This window comes from Antechinus flavipes, chromosome 3 (genome assembly GCF_016432865.1).
Source record: "Antechinus flavipes isolate AdamAnt ecotype Samford, QLD, Australia chromosome 3, AdamAnt_v2, whole genome shotgun sequence".
NCBI classification, from domain to species: Eukaryota; Metazoa; Chordata; class Mammalia; order Dasyuromorphia; family Dasyuridae; genus Antechinus; species Antechinus flavipes.
This window is the reverse complement of record NC_067400.1, coordinates 174,240,576-174,263,315: the sequence shown is the minus strand read 5'-3', so window position 1 is coordinate 174,263,315 and position 22,740 is coordinate 174,240,576. Positions and strand designations below refer to the sequence as shown.

The 22,740-nt window shown below is 36.8% G+C and overlaps 1 protein-coding gene across 2 annotated transcripts in view; it reads left to right on the top strand.

Moving 5' to 3' along the window:
- The window catches only part of SH3RF3 (SH3 domain containing ring finger 3), a 573,569-nt gene that overhangs the window by 441,885 nt on the left and 108,944 nt on the right, over window positions 1–22,740 (top strand). For both annotated transcript variants that reach the window (XM_051984272.1, XM_051984273.1), the window contains one exon: window positions 19,013–19,183. In XM_051984272.1, coding sequence (XP_051840232.1) covers window positions 19,013–19,183 — 171 coding nt within the window. The remainder of the gene's footprint in view (window positions 1–19,012; window positions 19,184–22,740) is intronic.

Here is a 22,740-nt window from a genome sequence, read left to right as displayed (position 1 = left end):
TACCCAAGAGGAGCACATAGACAATATGTGTCTATGTGGATTAGATCATTAATTGGATGGATCTTATTATTCTCCTATTACCTAGGGAAGTTACTTAAATTTTGCTCAGAGAGTCTTCAAAGAAGTCTACATGTCCTCTTAGCAGATTCTTAGTTTTTGAATTAAATTGGACATATCAAATTATTAGCACAGAATATCCAAAGTGAACAAATTAAATGCTAAAGATTAAAGTTAATATAACCTAAGACCTAAGCCCACTATAAGTTTTATTTTTTATCGGTAGAAATCAACTCCATCCCTTCCATATGCACAGAGGATTGCTCCTCACCGATAAAGAGAGAATCTCATCTCAGTGGACTTTGGGACTTGAAACTTTAGACTCTGGTACAATTAACCAATTGTAAATGGTACAATAAGTGAAAATATGAACAATAGCCATGTGGTGTACTAGTACTTCAATCCATAAGGGCTATGGTACTAAACAATATATCTTCCTGGAAGAATAGAATTAAAAGGAGGAACATGGTCATAACTTACTGATTTGAGTCAGTAGCTAATAAACTTCCTTGTGATGTGTAATGAGAAAGGGGAGCTGAGTCTACCAGAGATGTCCTGTGTTCTAAAGAAACCAATGTGGTGCAATAGGAAGAGTACTGCCTTTGAAATTAGAGGATCTGATGGAAGTTGATTTCTATGACAAAGAGACCTAACTGAGTTTCAATGGATAAATGATGGACAGAAACAGCTACACCCAAAGAAGGAATACTGGGAAACGAATGTGAACTATTTGCATTTTTGATTTTTTTCCCGAGTTATTTTTACCTTCTGAATCCAATTCTCCCTGTGCAACAGGAGAACTGTTCGGTTCTGCAAATATGTATTGTATCTAGGATATACTGCAACATATTTAACATATATAGGACTGCTTGCCATCTGCGGGGGAGGGGTGGAGGGAAGGAGGGGAAAAATCGAAACATAAGCGAGTGCAAGGGATAATGTTGTAAAAAAATTACCCTGGCATGGATTCTGTCAATACAAAGTTATTATTAAATAAAATTAAATTAAAAAAAAACAAAAAAAATAAAAATAAAAATAAATAAATAAATAAAAATAAAAATAAAAATAAATAAAAATAAAAATAAAAATTAAAATAAAAAATAATAATAAAAAAGAAATTAGAGGATCTGGTTTCAAATCTCATCTCCTACATTTATTACCTGTGTGATCTTAGGCAAACGGTTTAACCTCTGTAAGTCTTAGTTTCCTCATCTGTAAAATGGGGTGGAGGTAGGGAGAGTAATTAGGTAGCCTCAGCAAGTCTGAGGTCATCTGTGGGAGAGAAAGAGAGAAAATGGAAAGGAGACAGAAAAGGAAGAAGGGAGGGAGGGAGAGAAAGAAATTCAGAAAGAGAGAGGAAAGGAGACAAGAGAGAGAGGAAGAGGAGGAGAAGGGAGATGGAGAGAGGAGACAGAGATAAAGACAAAGATGGAGGAAGACAATGGCGAGAGACACAGAGAGAGACAGAGACAGAGAGAAAGAGGTAGAGAGAAACAGAGGAGAAAGAGAGAAATAGAGATAGAGAGAGAAAGTGGAAAGAGACAGACAAAGATAGAGGTAGACAAACAGAAACAGAGAGACAGAAAGAGAGAGAGATGGAGGGAGACAATGGAGAGAGAGACACACAGAGAGATAGACAGAAAGAAAGAGGTAGAGAGAGATAGAGAGAAAGAAAGAGGTAGAAAGAGATAGAGAAGGAGAAAGAAATAGAGACAGAGGAAAAAAGTGAAAAGGAGACAGACAAAGATAGAGGTAGACAGGGGAGAGACAGAGAGACAGAGAGACAAGAGAGAGAGACAGAGAGACAGAGAGAGAGAGAGAGAGAGAGAGAGAGAGAGAGAGAGAGAGAGAGAGAGAGAAAACACGAACACAAATAATCAGGACACACTGAATTTGAAGTGAAAATCCCTGGGTTCAAACCTCAGCTCTACCATTTCCTCTGTGACCTTGAGCCCGTTGCTTAAGTGAAGCTGTGAACTTAACAAGTTTTCTTAGCTGAAAAAGTAAGTAGCAGATAGCTTCTAAGATCCCCTCCAGCTCTAAATACATAATGCTATAATGATTTCTTTTTTAAAAAGTACTTTGAGAGTTCGTGGAATTTCAAGCAATTTAATTTCAAGCAAATCCCTTCTGTTCCCTTCCACACTTAAGAAAAAAAGTAGGTTACCCTCCTAAGCAACTTAGCACAATGTGCCCAGATGGCCTCAGAGCCAGCTTGACCCTCGCTCTCCTAAAGAGAGAGCCAGAATCCTTTGAAGGAGCGTCTATGGAGAATGAGAAAGATTGTTACTTAAAGAGGCAAAAAAGAATATAATTATCTCATAGAGGAGAAATGGTATGAAATTAATGAAAACTCTTAAAAAGTTGAACTAGTTTTTTTAAAAATAAAAATAAAAAATATTCTTTAAAAATAAAAAAATTTAAAAATTAGAAAAAACTCCAGATAAAAAAGAAAAATAAGATGGACAATTAGCAAGTAGTGACAATTTTGTTCTAGTTGGTAGCAAATAGCATGGACAAGTGACTATTGTACTAAAAAAATGTCAGCCAACTCTAAGTGCGGAAGGTATAGGGCATATTCTCATGAGGGCACTAAAGTAAATAGGCAAGCATGCTTACTGAACCAAATACCAACATTTTAAAAGAAATGTTATGGAGACCTGAGGGAAGTACCAGGGATGCTTAGGGGATTAGCAGAAGAAGTCAGGAATAAACTCCTCTCAATCTGCTCAAAATGATTGAGTAAGGGATCCCAGAAGTTGGAAGAGACAAAAGAAATATTAAAGGTATTTACTATCTAAAAGGGAGAGAGAGAGAGAGAGAGAGAGAGAGAGAGGAGAGAGAGAGAGAGAGAGAGACAGAGAGAGAGAGAAAAACAGAGACAGAGGAAGGGAGGGAAGAAGAGAAGGAGAGAGGAGAGGAAGGAGAGAGAGAGAGACAGATAGACAGAACAAGGGAGGGTAAAAGGGAAGGAGAAAGGAGAGGAGGGAGAGAGAGAGAAAGAGAAACAGAGACAGAGACACAGAGAGGATGTGCATGAATAAGAACACCTTTTTGGTTGCTACTGTTTCATGCAGAAGTTAATATTGGGGGGATTTGGGGGAGAAGGAAAAGACAGGGGGTTGATCCCTTATATGTTTTATATATTTAGTTCTTCCTATCCTGAGACCCAAGGCAGTTAGGTAGTATAGTGGATAGAGAGTCCTGGAGTCAGGAGGACCTGAATTCAAATCCAACTTTAGATATTTGTTAGTGGGTTAGTCTGGTCAAGTCACTTAACCCTGCTTGCCTCAGTTTCTCCATCTGTAAAATGAGCCAAGGAAGGAAATGGCCATGCACTTCAGTATCTCTGCCAAGAAAGCCCCAAATGAGATCATGAAGAGTTGGACATGACTGAAATGGCTAAACAACAACTGGGCAGCTAGGTGACCCAGTTTATAAGGCACTGGCCTTGGAATTAGGAAGACCCAAGTTCAAATACAGGCTTATCTCTGGGACTTTGCCTAGTCCTTTAAACTCTGTTTGCTACTGGAGAAGGAAATGGCAAACCAATCCAGTATCTTTGCCAAGAAAACCCCATGGATAAATGTCAATGGGATCACAAAGAGTCAGACATAACTGAAAAAATGACTGAATAACAATCCTGAGATCTGTCAGGTATAAGTAGTGTGATAGCAAAAAGGAAAAAAGGCTTTGCACTGCAAACAAAGGCATCTGCTATCTGCAAATATCCCTTCCTTTCACGAGGGTTTTTTTTGCCAGTACAATTAACGTCCTCCTCTACCCTACAAGACCCAGAATTGAGCTTACAAAGATCCAACTCCCCAGTACAGCCAAGTCCTGGCCCTATGAGCTTTCATTTCTTAGCACCATGGAATTCTGTCCAATTTTGCCAGGAAATTGTTTGTCCAAAAAGCTAACACTCCTGGCAGAATATAAACCAAACAGAAAGGTTGGAGCAGCCCTGAGATTAAAAGTGCCCCCGTTAGTGACACTTATTTGGGACTCCAGAATGTGCTGGGGTCGAATTGAGTGGGCCCCAGGGAGAAAGAGAATGCTTGGGGGCATTCGGTTAAGAGGAAGGCCGATCCATTCCTTGTGATATAAATCATTCTTCAAGTGTGGTCCATCTGGTGCCTTTTTTTTTTCTGAGTCATTTTTGAAAGAAAAACAGACCCAGAATGACATATTCATCTACACTAGGCCAGTGTCTTACTCCACCATTAGTCACATGCATGATATGCAGATACTATGCGTAGAACAGTGTCATGCAAGGAAAAGAAATGATCCAGCAAATCCATCTGCTTTTTGTTTCTCCTCTGAGAAGCTCAAAGAAAAGAAATCATGAGGGGGAGAGATTTTTCAAGGTGAAGTCACACTTATTGACATTCTAGTTCCCCCAGCAACGTACACCTAGACACTGAACTTGAAATATTTAAACTAGGGGATGAATTACTCACTGGAGAGTCACTGAGCAAATGCAAAATAAAGAAAAAATACCAAGCGCTTTAGTTTCCATGTTAAACAATGGGTGCCCCTTACTCATCTTTCCACAGTCATCCCTACTGATGAAGGATGCAATGACTGCCCTCCAGTGAACTCTCCTCAGGACCACCATAAATGGCGCTCCTACTGAGGACACAGGGCCATTTTCTCAGTTGTGTCCAGGGAAGCTTCTTTGCTTTGTCTTCTGTTTCATGAAGTCCCATCTCTCATTGGGCTGTGATAGCTTCATGCTATTTCTCTGGGTGATAGAGCGTTCATCAATGATAGGAGGACTAAAATAGTCCTATAAGGACCAAAGCTTCAAATAGGATCTAAAAGAAGTAGGATCCAGATGGCTAATGACCATAGTTCTTGAAATCAATTAGAATTATCAGTGGTGATGCAGGATGATCTGGGTTAATGCATAATAAATTTAAAAGTAAGTGGAAGAGGTCATCTAGTATGATCTGCTCAGAGTATAACTTGCTCAAAGCTACATCAATAGCGAATTACAAAGGCGGAATTTATACTTAAAAGTTTAGTATCCTTTCCTCTTTACCATTATACCTTTCACTAGTTTTAGTATTAACAGGGAAGTGTTTGTACTGTGTGTTCCATTAAATTTAATGAAGCATTTCGCAAACTAATATGGTGGCAAAACACCATTGGACTTAAAGTATATTCACTTCACCAATAAATACTGGTCTAGAGTTTGTGGGGATATGAGATAAAGGAGAATTGAGGAGATTTCAGAGAAAGATAAAGGCAATCAACACTATATTCATATTGAAAAATAATTAACATAGTTATAATTATGATTTAATATTTAGAATGAAAAAGCAAACAGCACAGTAATAGTAGTTGTAGTAGTAGTAGTAATAGTGATAGTATCCCAATTTTATTGATAAAGAAACAGAGAAGTTTCAGTGATTTGGCTATAATAGGGATGTAGCTGGTAAGTGACAGAGCAAATATTCATAAATATCCAGACTGTTGGAGTTAAAAGCAAGGGTATACTGAAGCCAGCTGAGACCAGCTTGTGAGAGCTGATAATTAAGTTTTCAGTGTGACCATTTACTCCTTGAAAATGGCAGAGATTAAAATCAAGACTTGGTTTTTTATCATCATCTATACTTAAGAAAGTGATGAGGAAAATGTTCATAAATGCAGATTAAAATTAAAAGTGGATAAGTGTTTTCAGAAAGCTTGTTGTTGAATACTTACCAGCATACCATTTGGTAGAAGGGACCTTCCAGCTCAATTAGTCCAATCTCCTAAAAGAAAATAAGGCCCTAAAGGTAAATGACTTGCTCAAGTCACACAGATGGCAGAGTTAATATGCTCTCTGTCTTCATTCAAGTTGATTGATATCAATGTCAAAAATCAATAGCTTCTAGGACAAAATCTTGCATCATGCAACTATAGACTTTCAAATTGACTTAGAGTAGGGGTTCTTGATCTGGAATCCATATGTAAAGATTTTTTAAAAATATTTTGATAACTCTATTTCATTAGGGTTTCCTCTGTAATTCTATTGTATTCCTTTACAAACATTATTCTGAGAAAGGGTCCATAGACTAACAAACTACCAGAAGATTTAGACATAAAAAAATTAAGAACCTCTAATATAGAGGCATCAATCAAAACATTTTGACATGATTACTCAATAAATTCTCTGCTCACCTGACTATATAATAAATCTGTTCACATTTCTTTATCATGTTTACCAGAATATTATGAGAACTTTTGGAATTCCCTTCATCAACTTATCAAAAATGAAAACTAAGTCATAGTAAACCAGTAGTTATCACTCTTTTTCTTTCTAAAGAATTATAAACTAATCATTAAATAATTAAATATCTCTATGTCAGTTTCACAGTCTCATTAATTGCTATTTTCCAAATTTTGAAAATTGATCTATATTTACATGTTGTCAGTCTTCATTGACTTCCTCAACTTCCATTATTTCCATTTCCATTATACTTCAGCCACCCATAGAAATGCCTTACTGGATTTTTATGACTAGGTCAGATAAGGCTAGCTAACCTTATTGTGACCCCAACCATTCCATTTCCAAAACCCTCAACTCTCAAATTCCCTTTTCTGAGTATAATTTCCTATTCTTCCATCTGCACCTCTTCATCTTTATGATCTTTATGCTTATTATGAACTCTAATGTCTTCATCTTGTTACAAACAACCCTCCTTTCTATCATGGCACCTGGGAGCAGGAGTTACAGATGAAGTCTAGATTTATCTAAGTGCTTTATTGTACCTACATTAAAAAACTATGGTAATAAGCTTTATGTATGTATGTGCATAATTTACATTCACCTCCCCTCTATATAGCCTATAATACCTCATATTCAAAAATCCCTACCCCACTCTCCTCCCAACTCCATGTATTTATAGATATCATCCTTGTCTTACCTGCCCCCAAATATCATTCATATATCAGCCTCAGAGGCCTTTGCTGTCAGTTCTTTTGTTTAAATATCATTGGTATGGTAAGACATGATTCTAGATATACTTTGTACCATTAGAGTCAATCAAAAAGCATTTATTAAGCACTTATTGTGTGCCAGGAATTGTGCTAAACATTGAGGGAAGATTAAAAAAAAAACAGTCATTGTTCTCAAGGAACTTACAAGGAGATAGAATATATAACTAGAAAGAGATCTCTACAGAATATATGAGGGATAAATAAAATAAGAAGACATTAATAGCTAGAAGAACCAGGAAAGGTCTCTTGGAGAAGGTAAGATTCTTGTTAAGTTCTGAAGGAAGTTAAGAGATCAAAATGAGGGAGCAGAGCATCCCAGGCAAGGACAGCCATTGCAATTGGATGCAGCATTCAAGGAACTTCAAGTTAACTGTGTCTGAAACATTGAATGTATAAGATATCAGAAACTTATCAAGGGGCCTGATTGTGAAGAGCTTTAAATGCTGAACAGAAGAATTATAAATAAACACATAGGGAGGTTTAGAATAGAGGAAAGTTGGAAAGAGAATGAGTTCTGATAAAGATATGTTGAGTTTGAGCTGACTATGGAGTTCTTCCTTTCTTCTGCTGTGATTCTGGTGATTCAGTTCATGTTCTAGCTATCTTGATGTAGTCTTTCCTGATTCTACATTGGAAATTCTGTATCTCAGCTACAAGGATGAATGATCCTTATTTTCTCTTTTCTGTCTTGTCTTCCTATACTCTGGAGACAGCAGGTTTACAATAATAAAATTTTACTCAAAAGCCAGTGGGAGCAGTTACATGGTGCAGTAGTTAGAGTAGCAGGCATGAAATCAGGAAAACTCAGCTTCCTGAGTTCAAATCTGGCCTCAGATACTCACTATATGATCCTAGGCAAGTCATGTCATCCTGTTTACCTCAGTTTCCTTGAGTGTACAAAGAGCTGTAGAAGGAAATGGTGGACCACTCCAATATCTTTGCCAAGAAAACTCCAAATGGATTCTCAAAGAGTCAGACGTGATCAGAATGACTGAATAACAATAACAGCACAACCATACAGTTAGTGTCAATATTGAAGGGCTTTGCAGTTACATCTTGGAAGAGTAGAATAGACCAATCTCTGCTGCTTACAACAATATTATCTTTAGCTATTTCGTATGAGAATATTTCCTGTTCTGCCAAACTCTTGGCATTGGGCTGACTTTATTTTCTACCTTTCACTTAAAGTGAACTTTAATATTAGATATTTCATTATTAGATTCACATTAGATATTTAAAAGTAGATATTTCTAACTTTAAGTTAGATATGTCAGGCAGTGAATGTCCTTCGGTCCTTAAAACAGTCCCACTATGATAATCCTCATAGCTAAGTTACCTTTGCTATCTACCTACTTTTCTTTTCCTACTCCCAAAACACGAAGCGTACTGTTGGAGGAAAGGATGGGGCCCCAGTGATTGGGTGTACTATAGATTCATGCTGTCTAAGCCCAGCTGGGCAATCACCGACACTTAGCAGTCCTTCTATTCTTCTGTGATTGATTCCCTATCATATTCCCCACAGCAGCTGTTCCAAATATCTCTTGTCAAGTCCTCGACTCCACCCCCACGCCTAGCCTCCTTATTGAGAAGGTTGAGTTCGTCAATCATGAGCTTCCATCACACCTCAATCTTACTCTATTCTCTCCTTCCCGCCCCTCTCAGAGGATGAGATATTCTCCCTGTCAAAGTCAATCGCTTCACACGAGCCCTTGGCCTTCTAGATCTCTCTCTCTCTCTCTTATCTTCATTTTTATTCCTCTTATGAACATGGTCAAGTCTTCCTGGTTCTGAAAATACCTTCCTGGATAATGTTACCCTGGCTGTCCCCTGCCCTCACCCAGGCTATGCTCGCTCTTTGATTTGATATAGCCAGCCTGGGCCACCTTCTTAAAAATCAAAGTTCTAGAGGATACAGGTAATCAGAAGGAAATGCCAAAATAGCAGCAAAGTATTTCTAATTTGTGAAATCCATTTTTGACTTTTCAAGGTAAAGAGGTTTCTGGACATTGCAGAGAAAAATCAGTACTACAGCCTAGAAATGTTTGCATGTTGTCTCCCCATTAGAATATTATCTCCTTGAGGGGAAGGATCATTTTTGTCTGTCTTTATATCCCTTTCCTTTTAGGACAATTCCCAGAACAAAAGAGGTATTTAATAAATGCTTGTTGACTAAGTGATTTTCTTTCAAAATGTCTAAACATTCTTCAGTTTCTTTTGTTGCTTTATCTTCTCCCCCTCCTATTTTCAAGGGGGCTATTTACCTTCTTTCTTCTTTCTGGGTGCTCTGGTTTTGAAGATCTCATCTACTAGCATGATTTGTCCCCTCCTGAAACAGGGTTTCCAAATTTATTTATTCAATGCAACAAGCACTTATTAAATGCCTACTCTATGCCAGACATTGAGCTAGGTACACAAGAAACAAGTTTGAAAATGAAACAAGAAGCTTACATTATACTAGGAGGGAAAAGCATGTGCACAGAAAAATAAATATAAAATCTTTGCAGTGTAGAAAGAACCCTAAAAACTGAAGGAATCCATGAAGGCCCCTTGTAGAAGATGATTCTGACAATGTCAATAGACTTGGGAGGGAAAATGCCATCCAGACCAAGAGAGGGAATTATGGAGACTGAATGCAGATTGAAGCATAATATTTTCACCTGGTTGTTTGTTTGTTTTTCTGTATTTTTTTTCCCTTTTAATCTGATTTTTCTTGCACAGCATGACAAATATGGAGATATGTTTAAAAGTATTGGACATATATAACCTATATAAGATTGCCTGCTGTCTTGGGAGAGAAAGAAAATTTGGAACATAAATCTTACAGATATGAATGTTGAAAACTATATATATATATGTATATATATATACACACATATATATATAACATATATTTAGAAAAATAAAATACTATTGAGGGGAAAAAAGGTGGGTCTGAGAAGCAGTGATAAGTTGAAAGAATCTTGTAGATGTGGATCTATGAGGAAAAGCAAGAGGTCATTTTGATTTGAAGGTAGAGTACAAGAACAGAAGTCAAGAATAGTCAGCCTAAAAAGATAAATTAGTGGCAAATTGTGAAGGGTTTAAATGCCAGACGTGATTCTGTTTTATCCTAGAGACAATTTCCTTCTGATTAACTGTATCCTCTAGAACTTTGATTTTTAAGAAGGTGGCCCAGGCTGGCTATATAAAATCAAAGATAGAGACAGAGACAGAGACAGAGAGAGAGAGACAGAGAGAGAGGAGAGAAAGAGAGAGAGAGAGAAAACACCATGATCAGTGTTTTAGGGATATCAATTTGGCACCAATATTGAAGACAGATTGAAAAAGAGAGAGACTATAGTACAAGGAAAATTATTAGGAGACCTTTGTGATATATGAAAGATGTTGAGAGACTGAGAGTAGTTGTAGTGTGAATGGAGAAAAGGTAATGGATGCAAGAATTATGAAAATAAAGTCAACAAAATTTGGCAATTGATAATTATAGATTTCTTCAACCTTTTAAAAATTGTGATGATGGTGAGTGTAAAGTGTCAAGAATAACTCCTAGATTTTTTAACTTGAGTAACTGGAGGAATGATGGTGCCCTGAATAAAAATAAGGAAGTATCGAGAAAAGGTAGGTTTAGGGGAAGAAATAAGGAGTTCCAGTTGAATTTTGACATGCCCATGAAACATCAAAATGGAGGTGTTAGAGAAAGAGTATAGTTCAGGAGAGATATAGGAGCAGAATATGTATTTTTGGTAGTTATCTGCACAGAGATGATTGTTGAATCTGTAGGAACTAATGAAAATATAAATTGTAAAGAGAAGGCCTAAAACAGAGACTTAGAGTGAGTGCATTCACGCATAGAAAGTAGAATATGGATGATAATCTTTTAAAGAAAGCTAATTAGACCAAAGAAAATCAAGAGAGAGCATTGTTATGAGAAAAACAGGAGTGAAAGGACATAATTAACAGTACCAAGATTATTGCAAAAAAATAAGAAAGATGATGACTGAAACTCATATTTAATTATAAATATATTTAGCAATACTTTGTATTTGCAGGTAAGTGATAGGAATAGAAATCATATTGCAGTGTTGAGAAGTGAGTGAGTGAGAGATGAGAAAGTGGAGGCACGGAATGTAGATAGATTTTTCTAAGATTGACTAGGAAATGATGATAACATATAGGAGGATATCTTGAGGGAATGGAAAGATCAAATGAAGGCTTTTGAAGGCTGAGGGAGATCTGTGTACATTTGTGGATATCAGGGAAAGAGCTTTTGGCTATGGAGAAATTAAAAATTAAGGAATGAGAGGGAAGGGGAAAAGCACCTTGATAAAACAGAGAATCAGATTAAGGGCAGAATTATAGGAATTGGTGTTGGCAAGCAAATTTCTTTAATAAGAGCTTGTTGAAAAAGTGAAGAGAAAAAAGAATGCCGAAATGATTTGAAGTGTAGAATTTGAGAAAAGAGGAAAGTTTAGAATGGATAGCCTTAGTTATCTTTTAGAAGAAGACCAAAGAATATAAAATTCTCTGCTGAGAGTTAGAAAGGAGGTATGATGCAGCAAGGACTACATATCAATATCATAATATCTATTATCATATCCCAAATTTAAAAGCTGCAAAAGAAAACATGGTAATCTAGTTATATCCTTGGATCTCAGTGCCATTAGGTATCTTATGAGAATCACATCAGTTGAGCAGAGGATGATAGAACCTCTGTCTTCTCATTGCTAGATTTTGTTATTTCTTCTAAAATAGAATATGTGTGTGTGCATGTATTCTAAACAAAAGAAGAAATTTAAAGTTAATAAGATTTTTTAATGATGAAAAACACTTTAGTCTCAGCATGGTTCAGTGGAAAGAACCCTAGCTTTAGAGTCAGAGGATCTGAATTCAAATTTCATTTTTAAGATTTACTATCTTTGTGACCTTGGACAAATTAGTCTCCTTTGACTTCAGGTCCTTTATGTATGATGATGAAGGAGTTGAACTAGATGGCTTCTGTAGTCCTTTTCAGTTCTAGATTTTTTTCTCATGAATATAAAAATATACATTTTCATTCTTCAAATGAAATGGGATTTGTTATTCTCCCCCCTTCCCCATTTTACAGATGAGGAAACTGAAGCAAATAGGGTTAAGTGACTTGCCCAGGGTCACACAGCTAATAAGTATCTCAGGCCATATTTGAAGTCAGGAAGATGAGTCTTTTCTGACTTAGAGGCACAACACTCTGTCCATTGTATCAGATTGCACTGTTTTAGATATGAAGTTTGTAAAAGATTAAAAAAACACTACGTCACTATTCAATGTTAATGAACTTAATTTTTTTACTAAAACTTTTCCTTTAGAAGCATAAAATTTTATAACTATTAATCATACTTGATTATCAAGCAAGCTGACTTTTATAATTTCACATTTCTTTTTTTTAATTCTTAAAAAAAGTGACTAACACCCTGCTTTATTTTTGAATTTTGGGTGTGAGTTTGGTGGCTGTGAAAGTGAGATACTAAGAGCCCTGACTAAGCATCGTGTGGGCAGTTGCTTTTTCTACATTCTTCACAGTTCTCCCAAGGCGACCTGGGACAGCTGGCCCTCCCAGATATCATTTCAGGTTTAACAGGCTCCTCTTTGGACAACTAGCTATTTGGCTAATATAGTCAGTGACCATAAGGCACAAGATGCTCCCACACTGGGAAAGAAAGAGGAATAAGAGAATGGGGCTCATTTGGCAATAGCTTGTTCAATTACCATTTGCTGCCCCCACTCTCTCGTTTTTGTGTCTTACCCCAACTGTTTTATGATGTCAGTGACATAAGGTGAAAGGCTGAGGTAGGGGAAAGAGTGGTCTAGGCAGCAGCTGGGAGTCTATAGAGTAATCTGTCCTGAATATTCTGATAAGAGAGTGCATAGGGTTCTCATAAGTGACTGGAAGCATCTTGACTTCCTCAACTTGAACCACTTCTCCTCTTTGGAAATAGTAGTAATTCATCCACTGTATTTATAAAATGCCTAGCACATTTCTACTGCAATTATATTTTTTATTAAAGCTTTTTTTATTTTCAAAACATGTACACAGATAATTTTTCAACATTGACCCTTGCATAGTCTTGTTACAAATTTCCCCCTCCTTTTTCCCAACCCCTCCTCTAGATGGCAAGCAATCCAATATATGTTATATATGTTCAAATATATGCTAAATCCAATGTATATATTTATATAATTATCTTGCTCACAAGAAAAATCAGATCAAAAAGGAAAGAAAATGAATAAGAAAACAAAATGCAAGCGAACAACAACAAAAAGGAATAAGAATGTTATGTTGTGATCCACACTAAGTTCCCACAATCCTCTCTCTGGGTGCAGATGGCTCTCTTCATCACAAGATCATTGAAACTGGCCTAAATCATCTCATTGTTGGAAAGAGTCATTTCTATCAGAATTGATCATTATATAATCTTGTTGTTGACATGTATAATGATCCCCTGGTTCTGCTTATTTCACTTAGCATCAGTTCATATAAATCTCTTCAGGCTTCTCTAAAATCATCTTGCTAATCATTTCCCATAGAACAATAATATTCCATAATATTCATATATCATAACTTATTCAGACATTCTCTAATTGATGGGCATCCACTCAGTTTCCAGTTTCTTGCCACTACAAAAAGAGCTGCCACAAACATTTTGGCACATACAGATCCCTTTCCTAAATCCTTTAAGATTTCTTTGGGATATAAGTAGTAACACTGCTGGATCAAAGGGTATGTACAGTTTGATAACTTTTTGAGCATAATTCCAAATTGCTCTCCAGAATGGTTGGATTCATTCACAGTTCCACCAACAAGGTATCAGTGTCCCAGTTTTCTCACATCCCCTCCAACATTCAGTATTAGCTTTTCCTGTCATCTTAGCCAATCTGACAGGTGTGTAGTTGTATCTCAGAGTTGTCGTAATTTGCATTTCCCTGATCAAATGTTACTACAATTACAAAATGATTGAAATTGCTCTAAATGGTCTCTGTGATTTTTTTTCAATATAATTCCTTGAACCATTGTATTTCATCTTTTACACTGACTTCACGCCTATATTTTCTTTATATCTGTTTCTTGTGATAGTTTCTCCAATTTCTTTCCATTCTTCTTGTGAACCTTCTTTCATTTATTTCTCCTTCACTTTTCTCCCACAGTGCACTCATTGTGTTTATTTACTTCCTTATATGAATTATAGAGCAAGCAATTAAGTCACTGACATAAGACTAGGTGCCAGTTTGGGAGAATGTAGAAGAGCACAAAAAATTGTAAAGGAAGCTGGTTTCAGAGAAACCTGACAAAACCTGTATGAACTGAGATGAAGTCAGCAGAACCAAAAGAACAAATTATAAGAATTACTCTCTGGAAAAGATAACTTTGACAGACTTAAGAATTCTAATCAATGCAATGATCATTCACAATTCAGAGGATCAATGCTACCTACCTCCTGACAGAAATGATACTCAAATAGCAGAATATGACATAACATTTTCTGATATGTCAGTGTGGGAATTTGTTTTGCTTGGCTGTGCATAAAAAAAAGGTTTTGCCCATTTAGTGAGGGAAAGGGCCAAAAAAACTCCTCCAACCTAATAAATGCATACATTTTTATTGAGTTATTTTAGTCATGTGACTCTTTGTGATCCCATTTGGAGTTTTCTTGACAAAGATTCTGGAAGAGTTTTTCATTTTCTTTCCCAGCTCATGCTGAGATGCTAAGGCATCTATAAAGTAAGGCAAACAGAGTTAAATGACTTAACCAGAGTCAAATAGATAATAAGTATCTGAGACTGGACTGGAACTCATGAAGATGAGTCTTCCTCACACCAGATAGTCTATCCACTGTACCATCTAGCTGCCCAAATATGTAATATATATAAATATATATGTATATATATGCATGTACACATATATACTTTGTGTATATAAATGCAGAAAGTTAATTACAAGGAAATTGAGAAGGGAAGTCTATTTGAGGCTTGTAAGAAAAAAAAAACTTTATCCAGAAGATGCTATCTTAACTACAGCTTAAGGGAAACTATGCAGTCTAGTTAGAAGGAAGGAAGGAATGCATTCTAAGATTATCCAAAAGCTAAATTTTATCTGAGGCCTTGTGTTTTTCAGCAGAAAAGGGCCTAAGGATGCTCCTCCTTTACACTCTATAGGAGTTCCACTTGACAGGAAATCAAATAGGTATCACTGAATCAGATTTCCCCCAGTAGACCTTAGATGTCACAGGAGGACAAAGCTGCAGAAGAAGCCATTCATGTTATGGGTAGGGGAGATAGTATTAGCTGGGAAGCTGAACAGGAGAAAAGAATATAAACTTTGCATAGGATATTAAAACCAGTAAAAACATCCTGCTTAGAGAAGATAGCATTTTATTTTCACCTTGAAACATATATAATAAGTTTGGAAAAGCCTTCTCAAGGGAAGAAAAACTTAGCAGAGAAGTAAAAACGGAAACTTGAGGAGTAGGAGACACTCTGCATATGATTTCAATGAAACCAAAGACTTTTCTCATTAAAGTGTTTTATGATCTGCAGCACACATGTACATGACACCATACGGGCTAGCTGTGAATAAGGCTCAGGGCTCGTGCCAGGGCTCTGATCAAACAAAATAAACCCTTTGAGGGTGACTCTTGGGTACCAGAGCAGGAGGGCTAAGATCCTGTGTCCCTTTCATCTGAAAATGTTTACCAAACTCACCAATAGCATCACCCCATATGGAAAAGGAGGAAGGAGGAGGCTTCTCAGTGTTTGTGGCAGGCCCCGAGTCTCACAGCAGACCAATAGCCTGGAACCTGCGGCAATAATTTTTTTCTCCCTGCCACAGCTCGTAAATGTAAACACATTCCTTTTTGTGTGAAATTACTTACTTTTGTTGTTCTACACAGTGTGGTACAGATAAGATAATTATTGACCTAAGTGAAGCCATCTAGACCTGACCATTGTATTCCCTCAGACCATGAGGGCCGGGCAGGGCTGGATAGCCCCAAGAGCAAGAAGATTTCAAGTCAGGAGGTTTTATTTTAATGTGCTTAAGGATGTATGGGGTTTCTTGTTTCTTGTCAGGCAGAAGAGACCTTCTTTTTGCCACCTGATTATGCAAACTGAACAAAGACTCTACACAATGGTTTCTCCCATCTGGTGAATAATGCAATATAATTATTTAATTAGGCCCTCGTACCACGTGCACAAGAAAAATGGAGCCAAGCACATCAACCTAAGCACACCCCAAGGAACCGTTAGCCAATGCTTGGTATTCCGCTCATTACTTCTGTTTATTTACTGTCCATAGAATCAAAAAGAGTTTTCTGACATCATAAAGAGGCAGAATGAGGCAAACTTAAGCAGGATTTATTCTTCAATTATATTTCCTTGAAAGCAGAAATAAAAAAGCTGTGTATCATTTTTATTGGTTTACAAGCCTCCAGTCATGGCAAGGACCTTCTCATTCTACTCTCCTCTCTCATATATTCTTTGTCTCAGCTCAGCAGTATGTCTAGAGCCCCTCCTCTTGCCATAGGAAACTATCCCCATTTTAAGGTCACACTGGCTTTTTGTTGTGTAAATTTTGTTTTCATATGGCTTTTCTATTTCTAGTCATCCTTCAGTATTACTAGCAAACAGCACTCAAAATTGAGCAAACATAAAAAGGGGATCCAAATATCTTGGATTTATTTTTCCTCACCTGGGGAAAGCAGCAGAAATTTGAATATTTATACTCATAAAGATTTAGGTGGAATTTTTTTTATAATAGGTTTATTTTTTCTCCCAAAGCAAAAAGTCATTCTTAATTTTGAACGTTTATCTCTACATTTCCTTCACTATTTGAAAAGATTTGTCATTATTTCATCATACAAGGTATATCCCTAAAGAAAGGGGACAGTAAGAAGTGAGAAAGAGAAAGTAGAGGAGAGGGAAGAATAGACAGAATGTGTGAGCAATAGAAGGAAGGAAGGAAGGAAAAATGTGAGACAGGGAGGAAGGAAGAGAGGGAAGGAAGGACAAGAGAGAGGAAAAGGAAGGAAGGAAGGGAGGGAGGGAAGGAGGAAGGGAGGGAAGACAGAGAAGGAGGAAGGGAGGGAGGGAGGGAAGGAAGAGAAGGAGAAAGGGAGGGAAGGAAGAGAAGGAGGGAAGGGAGGGAAGGAAGAGAAGGAGGGAAGGGAGGGAAGGAAGGAAGGAAGAGAGGGAGGGAAGACAGAGAAGGAGGAAGGGAGGGAGGGAGGGAAGGAAGAGAAGGAGAAAGGGAGGGAAGGAAGAGAAGGAGGGAAGGAGGGAAGGAAGAGAAGGAGGGAAGGGAGGGAAGGAGGGAAGGGAGGGAAGGAAGAGAAGGAGGGAAGAGAGGGAGGGAGGGAGGGAGAACAAACCAAACCAGTAACTGAAGGTAGAAAGAAAGAGTTTAGGTATGTTAGATTAGGAATTTTTAAATTCGTGAAAATTTTCTGTCTGCTTTTTTTATCCAAGAAATCTACAGAAATCTGTTTTATTGCTCCATACTAATATCTGATAGAAACTCATTAGCATGTCATAAAAGATTGTTTTTCTTGTTTAGTGAATCTTATTCCTTAGCTGCGTTTTCTTCATCTCTAAAATAGAGGCATCGGGCAGCCAGGTGGCACAGGGAATAGAGCACCAGTCCTGAAGTCAGAAGGACCCGAGTTCAAATCTGACCTCAGACACTTAACACTTCCTAGCTGGGAGACCCTGGGCAAGTCACTTTACTCCAATTGCCTCAGCAAAAAATAAATAAATAGATAGATAAGTAAATAAATAAGCAAATAAATAAATAAAATAGAGTCATAATCTTATCTGTGCTATTTATTATATGTGGTTATCGTGAGGATGAAATCAAATAATGTATATTAAGCTTTTTGTAAACCTTGAATTACTTTACAAATATCAGCTATTATTAGCTTTATTTTCATTAAGGGGTATGGACTAGACTAGGGATTTCATTTATACTATATGGAACTCCCAGGTGAAGTGATCCTTTCCACCAATTCAGGTGTCTGCAATTTGTAGTTTTAGTTGCCTAGGATATTAAAAGTTAAGTGACTTTCCTGGGATTGTATAGCCAGTATATTTCAGGGACCAGACTTAAACCCAAACTTTTTTGAGTCCAAGGCCAGCTCTTCCACCATAACATTCTGCCTTTCACTATAATTATTACTATATTCTGCTACTTGCTCTTATCATTGCTACTCATATTTCTCTAATGAGAGGTCTTTCTCTAAATATAAGGGGAATATTCAGAGATGAGGAATAAGTTTCTTTTTTTTCCTTAGGGAACCTAAAACTATTATCTTAGTTCAGTTTATGAAATAATCATGTTAGTCTATTTCTCCCAAAGGTCTCTCATATCTAAAACAATTTGTACATGAGGGGAAGACATAATTGTCTGAACTTCAATGACTTTAATCCCAAATTTTTTCCTGAGATTTTTGATACTTTCTGCTATACTTCATAGATAGATGCAATTGATTCATGTTTTCTTAAGCAGTTTGAGATCCTCCATCCCTCATATAAATTAAAGCTGCAAAATCAGTGGTAGAGCCAGAGTATTGGACTTGGAGCCAGAAAGGTCTGAATTCAGGTAATATCTGTGTGACTCTCGGCCAGTCTCTTTTGTGTTCTATTTCCAATATTGTCTATCTCACAAAGTGGTTGGGATGAGATAATATGATGAAAAGCACTTTGTAGGCTTTAAAGAACAGTATATACATATTAGCTGTTACTATTACTGGCTCCTTGGTTCATACCTGCCAGGCTTTCCCCCCCCAGAAGATGTCATATCACACGTGTGTGTGTGTGTGTGTGTGTGTATTCAGATGGTAAGATGGTTCACTTAAGCTCATGTCATGAGTATGAGATTTTTTCATCTTTAATAATCTTTAATAATCAAACACCTTGACTTACCTGATATGTACCTTGCTTCCAACAGATACCTAGCACTTTATGCATACAAGCCCCAGAAGAATGACGAGTTGGAACTGCGGAAAGGGGAGATGTATCGAGTCATTGAGAAGTGTCAAGATGGTTGGTTTAAGGGAACATCTCTGAGAACTGGGATCTCTGGAGTCTTCCCAGGAAACTATGTGACTCCTGTTTCCAGGTGAGGAGAATAGAGCAAATAGTCATGCTTACTGAATTACACAAGTCCCCTCCAAACTTCTCTTCAAGACTGAAAAGATAACAGAAAATGCAAGGTTATACTACAGTCTTGATCATTTAGAATAGTAGTTCTCAAACTTAAAAATGATTGAGGATCTGTCCAAAGAAGTTTTATTTATGGGGATTATATTTATAGATATGCCATATTAGAAATATAAACTAATTTCGAATTTGTATGCCCTCTGAAAATATTTCAGAGACCTCCCTCTCTCCCAGGATTTTCTGGACCACACTTGGAAAATCATTGATCTAGAAGTCATTTTTACTTGTCTTTGGGAAGAATGGCAATTTTTTTTTGCTGAGGTAATTGGGGTTAAGTGACTCCAGTTTCCTCATCTATGAAATGGGGATAGAGGTGGGGTAAGAGAAATGGGCTTGACTAGATACTTTTAAGGTCCCTTATAATTATAAATTAATTCAGTGCTCTACTGTCTAATTATATTTTGCTTAGTATTCCATGAGTTAATTTAAAAGAAGTTGATCCAATTGAGCTTTAAGGTCACTTCCATCTGTGAAATTCTCCTAACTAACTCAGAGATAGTAGTTAATAACGAAGGAAAAGTGTTAAGTTATTTTGCATTAAAAATCCACAATAGGTAAAAATACAGGAATAGCTTCACTTAATGAAGCAAGTTGATTTCAGAAAAGCAGGATATTTGATGAAATATTAGAATCCCATAAACATGATATTGTAAATCATTTGCCAACTATGTTCATAATTCATGAAATTATCAAGAAATTTTAATGTATATTATGATCTTTTTAAATATGTGGAGCCTGATTGTACCCAAAATAAATTAACTCAAAGCAGAGAGTCAAAAGTAAACTTTGCATGCTTCCTACATTGGATATCTGCTACATACTAGACACAAGAGGAAACCTTAGGCTTAAAGTTATTGAATTCCATATATCACTGAGGAGACATTTCATTTCATTTATTCATTTATATATATGATCACCATTAATTAGCACAGGAACTTTGGCACACCCCATTTCCTACCTAGGCCAATTGATCCTTCTTAGTTAACTTGGTGATCCACATTCCCATACACATATACACTTTCTTGAGGGCTCGTCAGAGTGATGCTGACCTAGTATGACCATAGTCCATCGTACCTCAGAACTCTTGAACTCTACAGCCAGCATCAGTCCCCAGGATCTGGGATCCCAGGTGTGCACTGCCATGTACATATGGCTGAGACAGCTGAATTCAGCAACATCAACAAAAAAAAATGTATTAAATACCTTCTCTGCACAAGAACTGAGCTCAGCAATAGGGAAACCAAGCTTAATATGATCCAATTCCTGCTCTCCCAAGGAACTTATAGCCTAATAAAGTAAATTTAAAGTTGTATATACAACTAAAAGCAAAGGCTAGAACCAGACAAAGTAGTTTGAGAAATTGAAAAATGAAAGATCATTTTCATATGGGAGGCTGTAGTACAGTGATCCAGGAAGTTGAAAAACTACAAACATTACTAATATACCTAAATATGGAGTTATTACACATAATGTCATATTTTATAGCTCATCAGACTTATATAGAAGTTAATGAACCTCATTTTAATTAGAAGATTAGAGATATAACTAAGTGATTTATCTCAAATTGTTGAATTTACCCATCTATATTCCTTAGCCAGTATTTCTCATACTGTGTGATCTCCAAATCTATTTACTAATGTTTATTAAGCATCTAGTATGGGTCGGGTATTATGGTAGGTGTTAGAGATAAAAGTACAAAGAATGAAATTAGCCCTGCTCACAGTGGCCTAACATTGTCATGGAATTCTAAAGGACTGGCTTCTTTTGATAGTTTCTTGGGTCATCCTAGACTAAACTGACCTCTCTATTCTCCACATATGTCCATCTTTTGTGTCTATACATTTGCTCTAGTTTTCCCCAAGGCTTCTTTTTCTTTACTATATGGAATCCCTGATTAACTTCAGTGTGAAACTGAAACATTATCTCCTACAAGATTCCTTTCTTGATTTGCTAGTCATCGGTCCTCTTCAAGAATGATGGATACACAACAGCAACCTCTAGTGCCTCCTTTTCAATCTACTTGGTATTTAATTACCCTTTAATTAACCTTGATGGTGTATATGTATATTTTTGTACACATATACACATACAGGTATAAACACACACACACACACACACATATATAGGTGTGTATATATATATATTATATATATATATATATATATACACACCTCTGTGTGTGTGTGTATATGTATATAGATACACACACACACACACAGAGAGAAATATAGGTAAAAATGAAGCAGTCTCTGGGCTAAAAGTTTACATTCTATTTTGAAAGAAAATGTGTATGTATGTATATGTGTGTCTATGATGCACTATCTCTCACTATAGAATATATGTTCCCTTAGGCCGGGTATTTCATTTTTGTCTTTATTTCTCCATTTTCTAACATAGTACATAGCACATTTGTTGTGAAGTAATTTTTCAATTGTGATCCTCATTTGGATTTTTTTGGTGTTTGGGGTTTAGTTTTTTAATTTTTTTTTTTGGCAGAGATACTAGATTTGCCATTTCCTTCTCTAGCTCATTTTACAAATGAAGAAACTGAGGCAAACAGGATTAATTGGCCACCCAGTAAGTGTCTGAGATCAGATTTGAACTCAGGAAGACTTCTTTACTCTAACCACAGCCCCACCTAGCTGCCCAGTCCTTGGCACATAATTAACTCTTAATAACCTTTCTTGATTGACCATAGTTTCAAAGGTCCAGGGAGGTGATGTTAGGTCAAGTCACATTCTTCACATGGCCTGCAATAAGGACCTGTTAGAAAACCATGAAGTAGAAAACAAAACCATGTGTGACAGGTGGACATTTCCCAAGCCTCATCCTTGTCAAACAAAAATCAGAAAGAAGCCTGTTTAGGTTCTAAATTCTCCCTCCACAGTTCTGTTAGCACTTTTTAATTGGTATGGAATAACTTTTCCAGCTGTTAGCATTCCAGTGCTAGATTTTAAAGAAGAAATACGAGTACTGGTTTCAAATGCTAGTATTTGCTGGTTTTATCTCCTAGCTCTCCCCTTCCTTCGTCACTCCCTCCCCCAAAAGAGGATTTCTCCCAATCCACTGAAATCCTTAGGCAAAATAATCTTAAAAGTTCATCTGTGGCTGAATAGTGTCTGATGACAAGGGATGTAGGAACAATGCCACCGGTGTATTTTTGTTTCCCATTTGAATCAGTGAAAAGAATTGGCTCTGGCAGGTCTAGAGTTGCATTTCAGTCAATGAAGATTAACACTAGTCCCTTTTAATGCTTAAAATGCTCATTAACCTACATTCCTCCTCCTGGATTTGACAAAATAACTTGGCTATGAAATAAATAAGCAGAATGTGATAGGATAGTGCCATTCTGGGAGTTTAAGAGCTGACTGTGTCATTGAATACTTCCAAGACTGAGCACAAGAAATCTTTGGAAGGAAAAATATCTATTTTTCATCTTCTACCTATCGGAACATC